Source organism: Aristolochia californica, unplaced genomic scaffold, assembly GCF_029961685.1.
Source record: "Aristolochia californica isolate CCGP_79_NKW_82.1479 unplaced genomic scaffold, dmAriCali1.0.hap1 SCAF_1, whole genome shotgun sequence".
NCBI lineage: Eukaryota > Viridiplantae > Streptophyta > Magnoliopsida > Piperales > Aristolochiaceae > Aristolochia > Aristolochia californica.
Genome location: NW_027181770.1, coordinates 55,146,366 through 55,166,860, shown reverse-complemented (window position 1 = coordinate 55,166,860; position 20,495 = coordinate 55,146,366). Strand labels below are relative to the sequence as shown.

At 35.8% G+C, this 20,495-nt stretch overlaps 2 protein-coding genes across 3 annotated transcripts; both read left to right on the top strand.

Annotated features, from left to right (window-relative positions):
• The first annotated feature begins 7,654 nt into the window (after nt 1–7,654).
• LOC137961418 (F-box/kelch-repeat protein At1g67480) lies at nt 7,655–11,923 on the top strand. Of its 2 annotated transcripts, XM_068808387.1 has the most exons (5): nt 7,655–7,786; nt 9,518–9,592; nt 9,688–10,099; nt 10,187–10,556; nt 11,154–11,923. In XM_068808387.1, the coding sequence occupies exons 3-5, from the start codon at nt 10,027–10,029 to the stop codon at nt 11,779–11,781; spliced, it is 1,071 nt and encodes a 356-aa protein (XP_068664488.1). In that variant the 5' UTR covers nt 7,655–7,786; nt 9,518–9,592; nt 9,688–10,026; the 3' UTR covers nt 11,782–11,923. The 2 variants fall into 2 exon arrangements, with proteins under 2 accessions (XP_068664488.1, XP_068664487.1); XM_068808386.1 differs by having other exon boundaries at nt 9,688–10,556.
• Nucleotides 11,924–13,199: 1,276 nt separating this feature from the next.
• Nucleotides 13,200–18,728, top strand: LOC137961402 (uncharacterized). The gene is made up of 5 exons (XM_068808385.1): nt 13,200–13,629; nt 14,068–14,118; nt 14,885–15,018; nt 18,155–18,255; nt 18,341–18,728. The coding sequence occupies exons 1-5, from the start codon at nt 13,258–13,260 to the stop codon at nt 18,517–18,519; spliced, it is 837 nt and encodes a 278-aa protein (XP_068664486.1). The 5' UTR covers nt 13,200–13,257; the 3' UTR covers nt 18,520–18,728.
• Nucleotides 18,729–20,495: the final 1,767 nt, after the last annotated feature.

The following is a 20,495-nucleotide window of genomic DNA, read 5'->3' as shown; positions in this document are numbered from 1 at the left end:
TCTGTGCTGTAAACCTTGTTTTTTCATAAATCTTTGCATATTTAATTACTTAACTTCATGGCTTCTTCATGGCTTAATGTGCTTTTAAGATTATATTCAATCACTCCATGTTGCTTAGCTGTGTAAGAGTGGGAATTTTTAGTGTTATACTACCCAATTAAGAGAAGCCATGGTGGCCAAAGAGGTAGATGTGAGAATAAGAAAATCAAATCCCTACATGAACCTAGTAGGGTCGAGTTGTGATTTAAGGGTCGGTTTGGAACCCCTGAAAAAGAAAAGAAAAGAAAAGAAAAGGATAGAGTGATTTTCTGTTGTTTGGTAGCAGAGAAATCGTAGAGAGAGAAAAAATATAATTTTCTCTTAATTATAATATTTTCTATTTTAAAATGACGGAATTCCACGAGAAAAGAAAAGAAATTGAAACTTGGGAGAAAATTTAAAAATATTACTAATTTTATTTTATTTTTCATTTTCCTTATGCATACAAACAAGAGAAAATAAACCTGATTTCCTTTCTTTTTCTCTTTATTTTCTTAGGGTACCAAAAAAGAGTCTTTAGAAAGTTATTTTTGTTCAATAGAAGAGTCCAAAGTGGAATAGAAGACCAACAAGGAGGAAACCAAAAATGTGATGCAAAAATTACTACCTAGATTCCACCTTGTTTATTTATATAAATCACTATAAAAGGTTAATTTTTAATCACTATCATATCCATAAGACATCATCTTTGACAATTTCTTTTAATAATTATTTAACATAAAATATCGAGTGACTCGATTATTTTTTCTATTGTTTTATATGCTTTACCAAAACAAGATGTTGAGCATTGCAGGGCATCCCTTCAATAGGACTCATGACCACAATGTTCTAGAGAGAATTACAATTTTGCTCCTCTATGGAAGTTAACTTGATTCCTAGCCCAGAAATCTGATCTCCATTTCTGCATTTTCCATGACAACGATGGTTATTTCGTTGGCAACGATACGGGCTGCATATGGAGATGGTGGCTCTTGCCTGATTAATGATTCGGCAGAGAGTATTTCTTCCATCCAAGCAACTTCTTTTGTGAGGAGTAAATTGGCAGCATTAGAGGCCTCAAAAACAAACTGGGCAGCATCCATTCCAGTAAATATGGGTGCATATGTAGAGAACTCTTCTAGTGCCCGATGTAGGGTCTTGAAATTACCAGTTGACTTGGACATCTTGTCAGAGTTCAACATGAAGTGTCCATTGCCTCTGAAATCTCCGGGCTAATGATGTTTTGGCGACAATGCAGTAGGGTTGTGGACACAGAAATTGAGATGGTTCTGTATATCTGAAGCCACCTGGACAAAGTTTGAATAAACTTGGGCAGCATACTGCAGCCAGCGTGCAAATTCATTTCTTGCCTTCTTCAACATATCTTTCAGCACGTGATCATAACTATGCAGGGTACTCACTTTGGAAGTTTCAAATCTAGACATCCCAAGCTTCAGCTCACTGTCCTGAAGTACATCAAACACCTCACCAGACATCAATTCCATGTTCTTCGAGGTCTCTACCACTGCTGTTTGAATCCCTTTCTGATGACATTGGTCATTAAGTTCCAAAATCAGAGGGGATTGATGGAGGAAGGCCACCATGCTGACTGCAGCGGCAACAGTAATTTCAGTGTTCATTATCATCTCAGGTCCAATATCTTCACAATTGGCACGGGAATGAAGAACATTGGTGCTGTTCTCAACAACAATAAGACTTTTGAGCATAGACACCCCATATTTCCCCTTTCTTTTCGGCCCCTTCGCAAACATAAGAGTTACAATTTTGTTGACCCCATTATCAACGACATTCAACTCCCTCCAACACATTCCAGAAATTCCAACAAAACTTCCAGCAGGCAATTGATTCAGGGATAACAATTGAAAATGATAGGCATTAACAACAAACTCCATGCTCTTGTATATATTTGTCATGTTTTCAATAAAAGGGGCAGACCTTACCACTTGTGATGTATACAAAAATTTGCAATTTGGACATTTCAACTTTAATCCCACTAGTCTTGATAAACTGGAACTGCACATTACGTGATTACACAGAAACAATTGAGGATGACTCAATAATTCTAAGCACATCAGACATTTTATTTCTAATCCCATTGTCTTCATGTGAAGGAAAGATGGATTCAGAAACCCTTTCTTACCAACCGCGCTCGCCATTGTTGTTGTCATCCTGCTGTTGGTAGAAAGTATACAGTGGGAGCCCATAACAACAACCTTTTCTCTACTGAGTATGTTCTCACAGGCAACAACTAATAATGAAACCTCAGAAGTATCCCCAGAAGTTGCACCTCCCATAGGAATGTGCATGAGTTCAACCCTGCACCCAGCTGTTGTGTTAATACTTCTTAGCATTTCGACATACATCTTGCAAGCTACATCAATCCCACAACTAGTTGGAACCTCCTTGAAATTTAGATCACGCACAAGTGTTGCCCACCCACTAAAACGAGACTACATAGCATCTGCTAATTCCAGAGTTTTGTTGACTACACGAATAGGACCCTTCTGCAACAGTGGACTCATCTCCTGTTTCACATGTTTGGACTGAGCAAGAGAGTGATTAGTCGGAACTGAGTATTTCCCAATAGCATTCCAGAACGGAGTAGGCACTTTAATAATTTTCACACGCAGGGCAGAGGGAAGGTATCGAAGCTCTAAGGTAGTCTTGAATTGTTTGTCCGTGAGAACCATGGCGTTCCGAACCTCAACCTCAATCGGTGCATTTGCTTTTCTGAAGTTGTCGAAAAGGAACCCAACATCGGAAGGAGCATCACTCCCACCAATGATTCCAACACCGAACTTCAGTTTCTCATCTTCCGCCACAATAACCATTTCCAATTCGAAATTAAAGTCTCTGGATTTTTGGTCTTTCCTGTTCTCATCTATGTACACTCCCCATCGATTTAACAACGAGCTCTTCCCAGCACCATTTTAGCTGATAATACTGACCTTAGGAAGCTTTTGCCACCAACGAACAACAACAATAGTGTTGACGAAAGAGGCATCTGGCCGAATGAAACCTGAAACCCACATTGGGCTTTTTCGAAGAGATTTGAGGTCGAACGACTTCGGTATGGACGAAGTTATTCGCTGAGGCAGAGGCTGCACCGTCCTCTTTCGGAACGGCGATTTTTCCCTCTGAATCCCTATCAAATTATGACCCTATTTCGGCCCCTCTCTTCGACATTTCAATGAAAATCTGTCGTAGATCATCACATAGTGCAAAAATTACCTCTGTGCGCCCTGCTGCAAAATAATCACGTATTGTGGAAATTCTTTCTGTGCGCCTGTTGCCAATTGATTAAAATCTATCATAGATCATCGCATAGTATAGAAATTACCTCTGGATTATAGCACACATTTCATCTAGGATCGAAGAATCGCTCATTGTGTTCACCAAATGTTGAGCACCTAACCAATAATACCCAAAAGACCGGCTTGTTAGGAGCGGAAGATATAAGTACGTAACCCCAGGATCAAATGGGTCATTGTGAGCCCATAACACAAGAAATGAAAAAAAAATGCAGATACTTGTGTTTTGTTCGACCTTGAAAAGGAGCTTCGACAATCTATGTGGTTGGAGGATTGTAACCCTAGTCCATGGGAAAGAATAGACTACTAAATTAGCAACATAGACTTATTGTAGAATTATAACAATACCATTTAATTAATGGATGATAGGAAAATAATCATTCTTTTCCAATATTATCTCTGACAAAATTTATTATTTTTTAACAATTTTGAAAATGACTTCTTGTTTATTCCACAACACCACCCACAAGTTTCTTAGTTTTCGAGTTTTTTTTTTTTTGGGTTTGTCCATCATAATTCATATTTTCATTTCCATGCCTTCTTCCGATATTAAAGACGATATAAACGACAAGGAAAAAATGAATTAAATGACAACAAAACAAGAAAATCGAAAAAGAAAAAAACATACCCACTTAAAAATGAAGCAACCAAGCGAAATTGGATCCTCTTACCAAGTAACTATCACCACTATAAGAACAAGGAATGACCACTTCATGGTTCATATGAAATGGGGAGTCAAATTCAATCAAAATCAGCAAAGCAAAGGGCGTGGAAATGAAGCACTCTTGCATGGTATCCACCTATTTGTCTCCCACCATTTGGGAGAGCATCTCCATGTCTCTTTCATGGAACTTAACTCTTCTTGTTGCTTTCCTTTTTCTCCTACACTTTTGTTTTTTGTTTTGTTTTTAAGCCTTTAACATGCCCATAGGGGAGCCACACATTAGGGATTCTTCTTTAATAAATTAAATTGATGGCAATTGTTAGGAACTTATAGTTAAAATATTTTTTACAATTATAATTAGAGACTTTATGGTACCTTAATTAATAAAAAAAGGTAAATTAGAAATTGATAGAACAAGGTGTGGGGACATCATAGTCTGTATAAGAGTCGGAGCGAAAGCAAAGTAAGAGTTAGAATGAAAGTAGTAGCTAATGTTAGATAAGTAGGGGTTGGAATAAGATTTATTTTTAAAGAATCCTTATGAATGTAAGACATGTAATCGATAAATTAAAGAGAAGATGAAGGGAGGGACTCACTTAGACCGAAACCTTATTTTTATTTATCTTTTAAAAATGTATGAGACTCTCTTTATTTTCTCTCTACTTAAAACAAGTTCGTAGTAAAGGTATTGGACCTGAATTTTCTTGGATTTTGTATAGTCAATTCATGATTTTCTACTATAAATAATATCTTTAGGTTGTATTTGGAACATAGAAAGTGGAGAGAGAAACAAAAGAGAAGATGAGAAAGTGAAAAGAATAGAAAAGAAAAGAGTTTTTTTTTCTTGTTTGGATGCCCATGGAAAATGAGAGAGAAAATGGAAGAGAAATATCGTTTCTCGTGTTTGGATATACACGAAAATAGAAAGGAAAGAAAATTGGTAATATTAATTTTGATGATTAAATTTTTTCTCTTTTTCTTTTTCTTTTATTTTCTCTCAAAATTCCATGTGTTTTTTTAGAGAAAGTCCATTCACTAAGAAAGAAAATAATTTTCTCTCATATTTTCTTTTTTTCTTAAAAAATCTATGTTGCTAAACACTAGAATAAGATTTTTTTTTTTTTTTTTTGTTTGCGGTTTCCGAACACGCCCTTAAGGAAATCTTTGTGATTCTACATTTTCTAGCACACTAAAAATTGTATCAATCTAATTATCTAAAAAGAGAAATTGGCATAAGAGAGACTAAAGGTTGAGCAGGAAGGAGGTCACATTGAAACATGTATATATTATCAAAAGTTTTTCACTAAATATTTATATTATTATATATTTCTTGTAATTAATCTAAATTTTTATTTCATTTGTTGAAGGACATAAATGATATTGAATTTTTTTCATATGTTCATCAATGAGAGGGAAGGGCATGAGCTTGAAAGTCAGCTAGAACCACACATGTAAGTATAATGTTTTTGGAATATATTTAATATAAATTTTATTTTATAAGAAAAATTAAATATAATTTATTTTTCAACATGAACACAAGGGAGAGGTGGTGGAGGTGAAAAAGGCATAGAGAACCCATTGAGCCCTGCAAACACAATGTCATGGCTTGGGGTATCAGATCAGGTAATGTGAAAAGGATGGGTGAAGAACTTACCCAAATAAAGGAAGATATCCAGTTAAGCAAAAGTCAAGTTTAGGAGATAAGAGGGTTGGTTGCAAGAGGCCTAGGATGAGCTATAGGATACTAAGGGTGAATTGTAGGAGACTAAGGGTCTATTTGAAACCCCATGGAAAAGAAAAGAAAATGATAATTTGATCATTATTATTCTAAAAAATAGTTAGTAAAATAGAGAATTTGATCAGTATATCATTTTTACTAACTATTTTTGGGAATAATAATGGTCAAATTCTTATTTTATTTTATTTTCCATGGGGTTTTAAATAGAGCCTAAAGGTGAGCTACATGAGACCATCTATCCCGGATCATCAACTTCAGTGCTTCATACTGTATCCTCAACTCATTTCAGTGCTTCATACTGTATACTCAACTCATTATGATAAAATCAAATAGAGATATGAGATTCCAGAATCAACAAATAAAACATCCAACTCAAGTCTACAATTCCAAAAATCCATACTCAACACTCAACTAACTATACTTAAATTGATCGAAAATACGAAATTTCATAAATCAAATAAATTAAAAATCCAACTCAGACCCGCAATTCCAAAAATCCATACTCAACACTCAACTAACTATACTTAAATTGATAAAAAAATATATGAAATGTCAACAATTAAAACCACACTTATCTATCACATATCTTCAATTTTAATATTTCATACTCCTTAATTAATTATGCCAAAATTGAATAGAGATATAAAATTCCAAAAATCAAATAAATTAAAATTCCAACTCATACCTCCAATTCCAAAAATCCACACTCAACACTCAACTAACTATACTTAAATTAATAAAAAAATAAAATTTCACCAATTAAAACCACACCCTTACTCAATTATGCCAAATTCTCCTTTTTTTCCCCTTTTTTTAACAATTATTATTACTAAAAATACCCTTGTCAGCATGGCCTTTCTTACTTGGTCCTAACACAGGGAGGGATAGGAAGGGAAAAATCTCTCGGGGTCTCGCTCATGAAAAAAATAAAAAAAATAAAAAAAATTGATCATTATTATTTCCATAAATAGTTTGTAAAAATGAGAATTTAATTATTATTTTATTTTCACTAATTATTTTTAGAATAATTACGATCAAATTCTTTTTTTCTTTTCTAGGGTTCCCGATCCTTAATTTTTCGACGGAGGGAGGAAAGGAGGGAATGAGTTGTCTCACGTTTTAAAAAAATTATAGAAAATTAATTAAGCGAATAAGAATAAAATATAAATATTAAATTAATTATTTTTTATCTAAATCAATTTTTAAAATTAAAAGGGTAGGCATAAATTGCAAGTTGTTAGTGGTGAGACATTAGTCAATGTTACTTCACACCCTGGACGGCTAAGATTGCGACATATGGCTTAGTTGCTTAATTGGGCCCTAATCGACGGTTATTACGCTGAATCCCAAGTCTCTCTTTTCTTGCCAGCTTTTTTCAGGGCAAGCTGCCCGTGCAACCCGCGGGCAACGGTCTACCAACTCAACCCTAACCCATTACCGACCCCCCTCTGTCTATCATTCCCATACTAACTTACCCCCTCAAAAACAATTTAATTACAAAAGTGCCAGGACAAGGAACTACATTCTGGTTATCTGGTCACAGTTTTCCTGCTCCTCTCCCAACCGGTTAAAAATTCCGAAGTCCAAGCATTCGATCCTGGTATCTGGATCACCGTTTCACTGTCCTCACTCTCAGTTAAAGCTGCCGTCACTCGTCGCGTTGTTTTTAAGATTTGACATTCTGATAATTGTTTTTTTGTTTTTTTGTTTTTCAAATCTGCTCTCTTTGATTGTTCTGATTAAAAAAAGAAGAAGTTAAAACCCGTCATTTTTGGAGATTTTTACACAAAGAAAGGTTTTATAGATAAAAGAAACATTTTTGACTCGTCTTTTTCTTACCGTTTCTGGAGATTATAGGCTACTTGTCTGCTGAGGTGTGTCTGCTGTGTTAGTTTTATCACATCGCTCTCTGTGAGACCTTCCCCCTCTATATATTCTCGCCCCATTCCTGTCTTCCTCTCGTACTCATCGCCTCTGCATTGCGACAATCCAAGCGATGAAGCAAACTGCCTAGGTATCCGCCCGCACATTGAGGTGATTTCTCGTCTAGTTCATTTTGCTTTCTTCTGTCCTCGTTGATAATGGCGTTAAGTTTTTACCTGCCTCTGCTTCTGTGGTTTTGGTTTCTGATTCGGTTCGATCAGTTTTACTTTTTGGACGGGGAAATTACTCTTTAGACTTGCGTCGTTTGTGCAGAATTTTGTGTGTCGTGATTAACTCTCTTGGGTTTTCCCGGAATCACTACAAAGTAGCTGGAGTTTTTGTTCAGTGAAAGTAGTTTAATTTTGTTGACTTCTTATCTATAGATCTTATTTACTTCTTTTGTGTTTTTTGCTTCTTGAGTGGTTAGATTAGCTTGCCCTGTATATCTGGACGAAGTCGATGCCGTTTTTATGTTATGAGCCATTAGAGATGAGATTGTCGGTTCTATTTGATCTTACAGATATGTTCTTCGATCACGACCTGATCGGTTTCTAAATGTCCTTTTAAAAAAAAATCAATAATTCATGTCTTCGACACTCCTTCTTGCGTATCCTGTTTGGAACTTTGACCCGACCCGATCAAGTTTACCCTTCGAGACATTGTCGGAATGGACCATTTTTCATTTTTTTGTTTCTGGCTGGAGGTTTTTTGTATTTTATCCCCTTGCTATCATATTCTTTTTGAAGGTTTTCTGCTTTTGTGTTTGCATCTTTCAAGATATCTTGTAATGCGTCGATTGTATGAGCTTATTTTACTTTGTTCCTGTTCAGGAAATGTGCTTTATCCTTTTTGGTTCATACACTACATATGTTGGAGCATTTGTAGGGGTATTGCTAATTTTCTTATTTCTTATCGTGTTTTTCTTGTGAAGATTTATGTTTTTATTTTCTCCCATTGCAGCTGCTTGCCTTTTTCCATCGTCATTTTACTTTATTTAACTTTTTCTTGAGTTTTAACAGTGGCTGTTTTAGTGAATGGTTTATTTTGATTTCCTGTCAATCTTTTAAGGATAGTTTAGTCTCATTATGATTTACTCTGGTTTGGTTAGCACATGGAGAAGGGAAATTACCTATGGGAGAGAGTAAATGGGTCTTCTTGGATGATCAACTTTTCATGAGGTGAAGAGACTCTTTGAAATTGCCCTAGTGAAGTTGAAAGTGTGGGCACATTATTTTTCTAACAAAATATGAGGGTGGTGATTTGATGGTGATATCAACACCACAGCGAAAATTCTGGTTCTGATGGAAAGTGTAATTTTATCCCTTGTCAATGAATTTTAGCTTTTTCCACCCATTATGACCTCTCTTACCGTGTGCACCAACATAAAAAGCAACCTCATTAAAAGTAAATAAATTCCTCCACTACTTTCACATGCATTAAGTGGGACAACATTTTCTGAGTATATTTTATGATCTTGCTGTCTGCGATTGGTATGGGTTACTGGATACTATGAAATCTTGGAAGCTTTGAGAGACTTCTGATTATTTGTTTTGGATTTGCCTTGTTCTCTTTTGTGCTGTGATTTGTTAGGTTAGGGTCAGAATTTGGGCATTTCATCCTTTTATTTGTTTCTAGGGGTTGTTTCTTTTCGTCCTTTTACTGGTTAAAATACTAAGTCTACTACTCGAATTATGCCATTGAGTACTAAATTTAGCAATCTATATTTTGCATTATGTTTCTTTGGGGCTGACAGTTGAATTTTTTTTATTACAAACTTACTTCTTGTGGTTCTGATGTAAAGTTACAGTTTCTCATTTTCTATTTTCCATTTCACATGGTTAGTCTGTTGAACTTAAGCATTGAGGGTATGGAGGCAGCTGGGGGCTAATTCTTCTGAAAGTTTTATGGCCTTGACTGGTTTGTGTTTCCTTTTTCTTGTCCTTCATTTTATAAGCCTTCATTTCACTTATGTTGACCTTCATATGTGACTATCTCTTATGCAATGCATGTAGGTATTGGGGCAATGTGTAGGCAGGAGAACCATTCTTACAGTGGAAATCTTGATCTAAGGGTCTATCTGTTGATAAGGAGAAACTACTCTAAGAGCAATAGCTTTGGAATGGCCTTTGGGCAAGCACGAACCAATCCTAGGAAGCCTTTGACACCCACTGCCCAAATTACATATTCCTCAACCATTAAACCTTGGACTTGTAGAATCCCCATAGGTGATGATTATCATGAATTCCTGTAACTTTTTCTCTCTCACGATTTCTTCACAATTCATTTATGATATTTAGCAAACAGATTGATGAGACAAGTACATCTGTTGTGAGGATCCTTTTCCATCACTAATGCCTGCTCTTGAGCTTGTCAAGGAACACATGACTGAGTCTGAAATGTGTTTCATCAACAAAGACCAGATGGGTATGCTATCCTGTTCAAAACTCTCTTCCCACATGATCTACCAGATGTCACCGGATTCCTATTGCTCAATTTTACCCGGTTTACCAGATGATGTGGCAAAGTACTGCATTGCCCTTGTCCCACGTTCTTACTTGCCAGTCATGGGAGCTGTATGCAAGAGGTGGAGGTCCTTTATCCGAAGCAAGGAGTTCCTTGCAGTAAGGAAGGAGGCTGGAAAGCTTGAAGAATGGCTCTATGTCTTAACTGGTGATGCAGAAGGAAAGGGGTGTCATTGGGAGATTTTGGATACTTTGGGAGGAGGCCATCAGATCCTCTCACCAATGCCAGGTCAATTGAAGGCAGCTTTTGGGGTTGTCGTTCTTGATGGAATGCTTTTGGTTATGGGTGGCTATGTAACAGAAGTTGGTACATGCTGTGTATGTGCTGACGTTTATCAGTACGATTCTCGTCTCAATAGGTATCTGTATATTTCTTAATAATGTTTTTCTGCCATGTATTGTCTGTTGAACAATAGGACCAATGTCAGTAACTAGTCGTATTGTCGCCTCTTGTCATTCCTTTTGCCGTTTACTTTTTACATTTTACTTGGTCAAAACTTTCATTATACCTTTCAAAAAAATTTCTTTTTTTTTTTTTTTTTTTTGATTGTCTGAGTGGGTTGTGGTAAAGGTCCTTTAGTTTTGCAACTATTAGTGGACCAAAAGATGAAGGCTACATTCTCAGGTGGTGTCTTATGACCATGTTGTATATCCCTGCATCTATCAGGTTTTTTTTCAAACTATAAGTTCTCATTATCTATCTATAGTCCATTTCAAGTGCATGATGAATTGCTGTTTCAAGTAAAATAAAGAAATTTCTGCTTGTTGATTTTGACTAAGCAGACTGATAGTACCGACTTAAATCTATTTTCTGAAATGCAAATAAGTTGTTTAGTTTACCTCTGCATCAGAGATGCTTATTTGTCTTAATTGGTCATGGATTCTTTAATTTAGAAAAGCTACCAGGAAGGGAATCTTATAAAAATATTAATTATCCTTTTCTATTCTGATTGCAGATGGGGCGAACTTGCAAAGATGAATGTAGCCCGCTATGACTTTGCCTGCGCTGAAGTGGATGGCATGGTGTATGCTGTTGGTGGTTTTGGGTCTGATGGTGAGAGCCTATCAAGTGCTGAGGTCTATGACCCTGAGAGGAACGAGTGGTCTCTGATAGAGAGCCTCCGACGTCCTCGCTATGGATGCTTTGCCTGCGGCCTTGAAGGCAAGCTTTATGTCATGGGGGGTCGATCAAGCTTTACAATAGGCAACTCCAAGTTTGTGGATGTTTACAACGCAAAACATCACACCTGGTGTGAAATGAAGAATGGCTGTGTCATGGTGACTTCCCATGTTGTCTTGGACAAGAAACTTTTCTGCATGGAGTGGAAGAACCAAAGAAAACTGGCTATATTTAACCCTGTTGATAATTCATGGAAAATGGTCCCAGTGCCATTAACTGGTAGCTCTAGAGTGGGGTTTCGGTTTGGGATACTCAACGGGAAGTTGCTACTTTTCTCACTGGAAGAGGAGCCAGGGTACCAAACTTTACTGTATGATCCTGAGGCATCTCCTGGTTCAGAATGGCAGACATCGGCTTTGAAGCCATCTGGAATGTGTTTATGTAGCTTTTCGATTAAAGCGTGAAGACTAAGTTGTCATTGCATATTCACTGTCTTGTAAGTTTATCATATACTGCTCTATCTCCTGTGAGTGCTGTTGATTGTAGATGCTTAATCTGTTGAGTATATTGTTCAAGATGTGTTAAGAAATAATCCCATTTGGATTAGTGAGAATAAATATGTTGAGTTTACTAATTGGGAAAGGGGTTTCCTAAAATAGTTAGTCATTTTGGGATAAATCTTGGATCCAATTTCACAAAATGAATATTGATTGCTTATACTGGTCTCGGCTATTCCCTTAAAAAATGTGGAACTCGCGAGGAATTTGACCATTATGTGACAAATTTTACTAAAATTTGCTACTTAAATCAAATATGTTTAGAAAAATTGTCAAATTTTGTTACATTAACAAATGTGATGTGATCAAGTATAATTTTATTTCTAATAATTTAAATATTATAAAAAAGTAATTTTATTTTTAAAATTTAAAATTTAAATAATAAAATATAAGTCTATGCTCTATCGAGATATTAATTATATCAACTCCAAATAATTATCTTTCTAAATAAATAATTTCTTTCAAAAATATTTATGAAAAACTCCATATTTTTAGGTACAACTTGCTTCCTAAACATGAAAAAATCGGCTTTTCAATGCCATTTACTAGGAAACAATGAAAACATATTTTTAGTAAAAATATGTTTCTAGAGACCATTACTGTCTCATGTTTCCTAGAAACATTTTTCTAGCTAGAAATTCTTATCTGGAAAATCATATAATTTTTCGGGTAAGATTTTTTTAATAAGTATTTGACAATTAATATTGTAATACTTTCACCACAAAACAATTTCGTATTTGATATTTTATTTTATTAGAAAATATATCATATAAATATAGAAGTATATGAGATTGATTATTAATTTTCATTTATTTCCCTATATAAGACACTAACATGTCCATTTAATTTTTTTTAGAAATTTCTAAAATTTTCATGTAATTTCCTAGTAAATTACTAATAACATTTTATTTGAAGGTTTCTTGGAAGTGTTTATCATAGAACAAACATTTTTAGTTTTTCCTGTGATATAAATTTTCAACTAGAGGCACTGACGAGGCCTTAGAGATTACGGAAAATCGACACATGACTATATTAGGTATTTAAATAAACATATTTTATGTTTTAATTCTAAAAAATCTTAAAAAATATGAGTTACATATTATTATAATATTGTTCTCTCATTTCATAAATTTTATTTTTTGTAAAATATTTTAATTAATTTTATTATTAATCTTAGATAGTGATATGTTAAAGTAAATTAATTATGAAATGAGAAAAAAATTAATTATCAATTTTAGAAAAAATTAAACCCTTAAAAAAATAAATTATAGAAGACTCTAATTTTAATGATATAAAGAAAGCTCTTAAATTTAAGAGCAATTTCGTTTCTTTTGTGTGCAGGCTCTCTGCTTTCTTCATCTGCTCGTTCTCTCGTCGACAAAAATGCCATCCTCAATCCTTTTTGCAACAGCTAAGCTTGTAGTTGATGATCCACCTGAACTCCGTCAATTTCATATCACCCGCCACTATCATCAAACAAAATTGCAGAACCTCCCAACCGTTCTTCGATTTTCAGTCCCTGATAAGTATTATGCGGCCACCAGTCGTATTGGGTCGGCTCGCTTGATCGGTTTCTGCTCGAAGAGATCCATTACAGAATTTGACGTTGATGCAATTGGTGTGTCGGAGGTGTCTACTGGAGAAAGTGAACTCAGAGTTGAAGTGGGAAACCCTCACCCTTCGGCAATCGTGCCAGCATCCAAGATAAGCCCGGGAGATCAGGCGTTCTTTTTGTTGGCGTTTGTTGCTTGCACGGTTCGATTCGGTTTTCCTCTATCACATTTTTGTTTGGGCATGTAATAAATTGGTATTGGGTGTGTAACATCTCGTTGTGGGATTTCTTAGCATGTTTGCTCGTTTTTATCGTTGTCTCTGTTTTGTTCTCCGATTTATTCCTTTGAAGTCATTTTTTGTAGTTTTTCTCTTTTCTCCAATTTGCAAGTGCACTCATTTGTTAAACTCCCGAGTTAAACTACCCTGTAGAATATTGAAAGAATTTGGCCTTAGTCTACTTATCATAAAAAGGGCCTTCCATGTCTGACTAAAGTAATTTGATGGTTATCCTCAAGATGTCAGTTCATTCAGATTGACATTTATCTTTCTTGTCTATATGCATCTAGCATTATAAATCAATGTTTTTTTGTAGACTTCCATGTGCCTTCCTGAGATTTCAAATTGTCCTTGTTCTTGCAGACTTCCATAGCATTTACCAGCCTGGTAGTAGCTGCTGTTCCGACTCTATATGTAAGTTATTTGATGTGCATCTTATTCATTTCTATTTCCAATGTGAAGCAAAGCACTTTTGGTCCAAAACAAAAAAAAAAAAGATCCGTTGATTAGAGATCAAGAGATATCATTTTTCTTCTTTGCTTAATGCAACAGCCATTCTTTGAGGATCTCATTTTTATTATTAGGGACTGATGCCATATTAGGCACCTGTCATAGACAGATGTTACACATAGATTTAGTCAGACACCTTTCCAAGACACACTCTTGACTATGGTGGCACTGTCCTTAATTTACGCCTTTTAAGAGTTTCATTATCAGTGATATTTATAATCTCACCTCCTCTCTCTACTAATATTTCCCTAACTAGTGATTGCTGCATTGCCCTGCCACTGAAACCCACTATTACACTTAAAAAAATGTTTAAATTTGCATGAAAGCTGCCCTCTACATTTCTAGGTCACCATTGTGCATGGGCCATTTTCATGTATGTTTCACCAATAAGAAGTCTGTAACTATCTAGTTGTTGTCCAACATATTGACAATTTGCTGAAAAGCGATAAATGGTTAAATTACTTCCATTCATTGCCATCATAGTCCAAGTGGTGAGACCTCGTTTGTCAGCTTTTGAAGGAGCATAATTTCATGTTTATGCTGGATGCCTATTTGTACAACCAACTTTTTTATATACATGCTTCAAATTATTTATGTTGCGCAGCTTTATTTTCATTGGTAGCTTATGACTTAGGTTTTGGTTGTCATTGGTTGGCTAACTCATAATTAGGCAATGGCACGAGCAGCAACATCTCTCTCTAAACTGGCAGATACAGCTACAAAAGAACTTCCTAGTACAATGGCAGCAGTCAGGCTTTCAGGAATGGAAATTAGTGATCTGACTCTTGAATTAAGTGATTTGAGGTAAGACACTTGATCCTCTATCAAGTTATTTTGTTGATCTTTAAAGGTGATTCCACATTATTATTAACAAGCAAAAGTGCCTTTTAAAGGATCTCTTATGAATAACTATTGTTAAAGAATAGTCCCACATGAATAAATGAGTCCAAAGATCTTGGTTTTATTAGTTGGGAAATAGACTTTCTAAGTTGGCTAGTCATTTTGGGATGAGCTTTCCACCCAACTTCACATGGTATCAGAGCAGGTGCTTATAAGTGAGCCTCCACCCAAACTATCCACGTGTAGGAACCACAAAAGAGGTCTACACATGAAGGGGAGTATTAAAGAATAGTCCCACATGGATTACTGAGTACCAAGATTTTGAAAGAGACTTCCTAATTTGGTTAGTCATTTTGGGATGGGTTTTCGGTCCAACTTCACAACTATTGGTTAGTCATTCATACGGTGAATGATTTATATGCGTTTGGTAATATTCATCAATCGTGTGTGTGTGTGTGTGTTTTGGAGGGAATTACTTTTGATTAGTTCTTCATGTAAGGGTACATGTGTTTTGGTGCTTCTATTGACATGTTCAGATTTCAGGAATTATGTCTCCCAGTTTACGAGAAAGCTAGTTTGCCCCTACCCCGTACAACAACAAGAAAAAATAATAGAAAAGAAAAAGGGACAATGATTTTCCACTGCTTAACTATTCTCTATTCCACTATTAAAAAAATAATCTCTATTACTTATTTTACAGTTTGCATCATAAAATAATTACACCCCAACCCAAAACAAGGGCTTGAAGTTTCAATGAATTCTGAAAAAGGACTTAGGTCCTATTTCCTGAAGATGAAAAGTTTTGGAGGAATGTACAGCTCATTCGAACTTGCAGCAAAGAAGTGTGGTAAATTTGTAAAGTATTGAAAATATTTTAAATTTTTTTGCTTCCAAACAAAACTTCTTATCTTAACAGATGAAGGTTTCCAAATAAATAAAAAAGAACAATGATGTCCCTATATTTTAAAATTAAGATTGTATTGTACAAGTAATATCATTATTTCATGTTTCTTTTGAAGGTGTTTTTGCACATCCATTAATGCAACCATATTTGATTAAGGAGATTGAAATTGCAGTTATCTTATGGAAATAGGCCATAATTGTACAAGTAATGTAGATGATTCTTCCAACTGGATAGTCCTCCCAACCAATCATCTTCTTAGTCGTGAGATCTTGAAACACATAATGAGAAGGATAAAATGTTACATAACAATAAATATATATGGTAATCTGATTAACGGATAACAAGTTATCAGGAAATGTAGCATCAACTTTAGTGGCATAGATGGAGTAGGTGTAATATTTCCCACTCCCTAGAAAGGTGACATAGACTCATCAACTAATGTAACATATTTGACTTAAGAAAAAATATTTAGACTGGTGAGTAAGAACGACATACTTGACATATGAGTAGATGCTCTTGAGTCAATCACCAAGGAGGATCCTGACGAAACATGTAGAGGGGTGAGCATGGGTCAAGTTGGGGTTGGGTTTCCCAAAAATCGAACCCAATCCCGAACCTTGACTCGACACCCGAACCCAAAAAAAAACCCCAAAAAACCTTGAAACATGAAACCTGACCCCAACCCAATCACCGTCCTACAATCCCGTCTCTGCCCCACCCCGTCCCTGTAGACCCAACTTAAACCTGGCACATCCCCACAAACCCGACTTAAACCCGTCCTATCCTTGTAAACTCGACCTGTCCCTACCCCATTTTTATCCCCGTCTCATCCCCATGGGTTGGGTTTGAGGAGACTTGAAACTCGACGTTTTTTTTTTCCGCCTTGTCCTCGACCCAAGAGTGAAACTCGAAACCTGAACCCGGGGTTTTCATGTTGGTTCATGTCAGGTTTCCTGTGAAACCCAACCCAATGCCTACCCCTAGACATGTAATGCAGACATACCTGAGTTGGCTAGAGTAACTGTATGCTGGTGGTTGTGCACTCGATGCCAAGGATGAATGAGCTGAGAGAAGAGCAAGTTGAGCCATGCATTGAGCCAACTATCTATCCAGTTGGACGCTCAGTCTGCTCATGAGTCAATGAGAGATGGAAGAAGATCATATTGCATTCCGAGTGGGGCATTGAAGGGCTGATTTAACAGAAGTGGGAAGAAGCCCATTGATCGGGTCTACGGGGTCCATGGGTATAATATATGGATGAAAAATCATTGAGTCATGAAAGATGGCATTTTCCAATGTAGTTTCACTGTTAACTTGCTAACTCGTACCTTAGTGAAGTTGAGTACATCCTGGAATTCATCAAATAGAATGTCTTTCGGGCAGACCAGGAGTAACTTGTAGGCCCTTAACCATGATATTCAAACTTCTTTTGTAGTAAGCAATATGATCTGAGTTCTGTAACAGATTTCAGGGGCTCAGCTTTTAGATTAACTTTCCATCAACCTTTCAAACAAGATTAATAATAGAATGGACTCTAACGGCTGACAACTTAACTCATCAGTCATCTAGTGGGCTTGTTATGTATTGGACACCCTTATTACCCTAAACCCAGTAAATTTTAGCACCTCATCTCCTCTTTGAATTAGTTGAGATAGATTTTGAGTACCTTCTTTTCTTTCTTTCTTTCTTTCTTTCTTTCTTTCTTTCTTTCTTTCTTTGAAGTGTTTGCTAGCTTTTCCTAGTTATTTTTCACATATAAAGACTTGTCAGAACTAGGATTTTGACTTTTCTAAGAACTCTACTTAAAATTAGACATATTATATAGGGAGCATTAATTAACTCCTTTAGGCATTCCTTTATCTAAAATAAGAAAGTGTTATAATAAAAATACTCTGTAATGTCAAAATGATGCTCCTAAACCTAAAAGGATATAAATTATAAAATAAAGGATTCCTTGGGAACATGTTTTCTTAACTAGCAACTTCTAATAATGTAAAAACGTCAGAGCAAAAAAAGGAATAGAAAGCACCTATTTAAAAACATTATTAGGAAATGAGAAACTTCTAAAATATAAAGAAACTAAGTCAGGGAACTACTAATAGAAGAATAAAATTTGGGTCTTGCAACAAGTTTTGCCCTGTCATCTTTTTTCCTCCTTATTACACTTATTTTCTGATTTTTTTCTGTTTACAACAGCCAAGAGATAACTGATGGAGTTACAAAATCCCGCCAGGCTGTACAAGCTGCAGAAGCTGGGATACGCCAGATTGGAGCCCTTGCTCGCCAACAAACCATCTGTATGGTGCCACATATTTGTATCTATTTTCGATGTACAGATTAATATCTTCCTTATAAAACTAACATGATAATGTGTTTACATAGCAATGATACAGGAAAGAGCAAGCCTGCCGATAATATCTCTGCAACCTGTAGTCGCAGGTGCTGCAAGAAAGACTTCTCGTGCCATGGGCCATGCAAGGAAAACATTTATGAATATCATCTCTCGAAGTGAGTTGAGCTCCGAGAATGGAGAATGTGAGAATGACAGGTTAAAACCTTGATCAATTCATTCTGCATAAATTGTTCAATGCTTCTGAAAGGAGGGTGAGAGGTGGTCGGAGTTTCTTGTTGACTGAATCTGCACACGTTTACTTTTTATAAAGTACCCTTTGTAGAAGTGCAGAGGGTCTGTACGACAGGACCATGCCATGTAAATATTTCTTCCATGCAAGAGCCAAATTATACATAATTAAGAATTGATGTTGCCACATGAGCATGTCGAGTCATTTTTAAGTACTCTTACTCGATTCATTTTAAGCACCACTTGTGCTATTCGACTTAGGCCAAATGGTAAGTTACTGTTTTTTTTTTGTACGGTTCAGAGTAAGATTTGTGTTTGGAACCTGGTTTCAAATATCTTCTCATGTTATTAGAGAGATCAGATTCCGATGGACAAGATATGACAAAGGTATGTTGAGCCATTGAAATGACCAACACAACTTGTTCGAATTGGAGATTGCAGGAAAAAGATAGAACGATTGCAATTTGAGCTCAAACAGAAGGTCAAATAAGTCCATTTTCTTCATTTACTGTCCAGGAAACTATTGGAGTTTACACAAATTGAGATATATATTAGGTTCAGGAAGGCTCTGATGTATCACTCTTAGTTGGCTGTGAAATTGATGATCCTTCTGCTTGGGCAGGATAGTGAAAGGGAAAGAGTGTAGATGCTCCGAACTTATTTGCACTGATTTTGAATTTTCTGAAATATGCTTCTGGGAAGGAAATTTTGGACCACTAATAACAGTGATACACAAGTCCTCACATGTATTTTGTGGTAGTGTACATTTAGAAGCACTTTTGAGTGCCGTTGGCATATAAGTTCCATAGATGGCACCACAGTGAAAGTGCTGCTGATGGTACTACATGTGTGGCTGGTGGAGTTTTTCTAGGTGTTGGTTGTGGCATATGAAGTGCTGTTGTTTATAAAGCCAATGGCAAGTGTCAGTAGTGGTGTTTCATGTGCTATTAGGGATTTTGTTGATGTTATTCTTTTGTAACATTCTCATGTAGTGTGTTCTTTGTGAGTGACTCATGTAAAAGTTTATATGTTGTTACCTTATGTGCTGCTATTCAGAACTCTTACTGATCCTGGTCTCCTAAAATCCTAAGCTTCTACTGTTGATTATTGAAGGACTGTTTAATCAAGAAAACGATCAATCCTAAGTAGATTGGTTACTCTACAGTCAATAGACAAGCCATATAGTTAATTTTTGAACTATTTGGAGGTTTAGTTATTCTTTGAAAAAGTTACATAAATATAGTCAATGGTTACTTGGAAGTGTTGGGTTAACCTGCAGCGTGGACTATTGCAGAAAGGGAGAAGTCATTTTTTTAGTCCTTTTAAACAGTTTCAAAAGACAAGAGGAATTAAGAGGAAAAATTATTTTTTGTCTCTTAAGATAGGACAAACATTAAGGTTTGTTGGGAACCCAGAAAAGAAAAGAAAATGAGAATTTGATCATTATTATTCCCAAAAATAGTTAGTGAAAATGAGACAATGATCAAATTCTTTTTTATTAACTATTTTTGGGAATAATAATGGTCAAATTCTCATTTTTCATTTTCTTTTCTTTTCCGTGGGGTTCCAAACAGACCCTGGAACAATTTGTCCGATCTTTGTTGATTTTTTTTTCCCAAACAGGCACGAGGCAAGAATAATTTAGAAAATGAAATAAACAAAAAGGAAACTTAAAATGAAGAGAGACTTGTAATCAGCCTTGGTAGTGCAGATTTAGCCTATAGTCATGGCTGGAGTAGACTCGACAAGAAAATTGATCTGAAACTTATCTCATGTGATATTAGTTTTGGAGTTCATTAATTTACAATGGTTTGGGTAGTTGAGATGGTGGTGCAAATGAAGGAATATAACCTAAGCAATGTTAATTTGCATCACAAATAACTAGAGAATTATTAAGTACAAGAAGATCAAGGAAGAATTCATATTCCAAATGTTGAGGCTCGTGCAAAAGTTCAG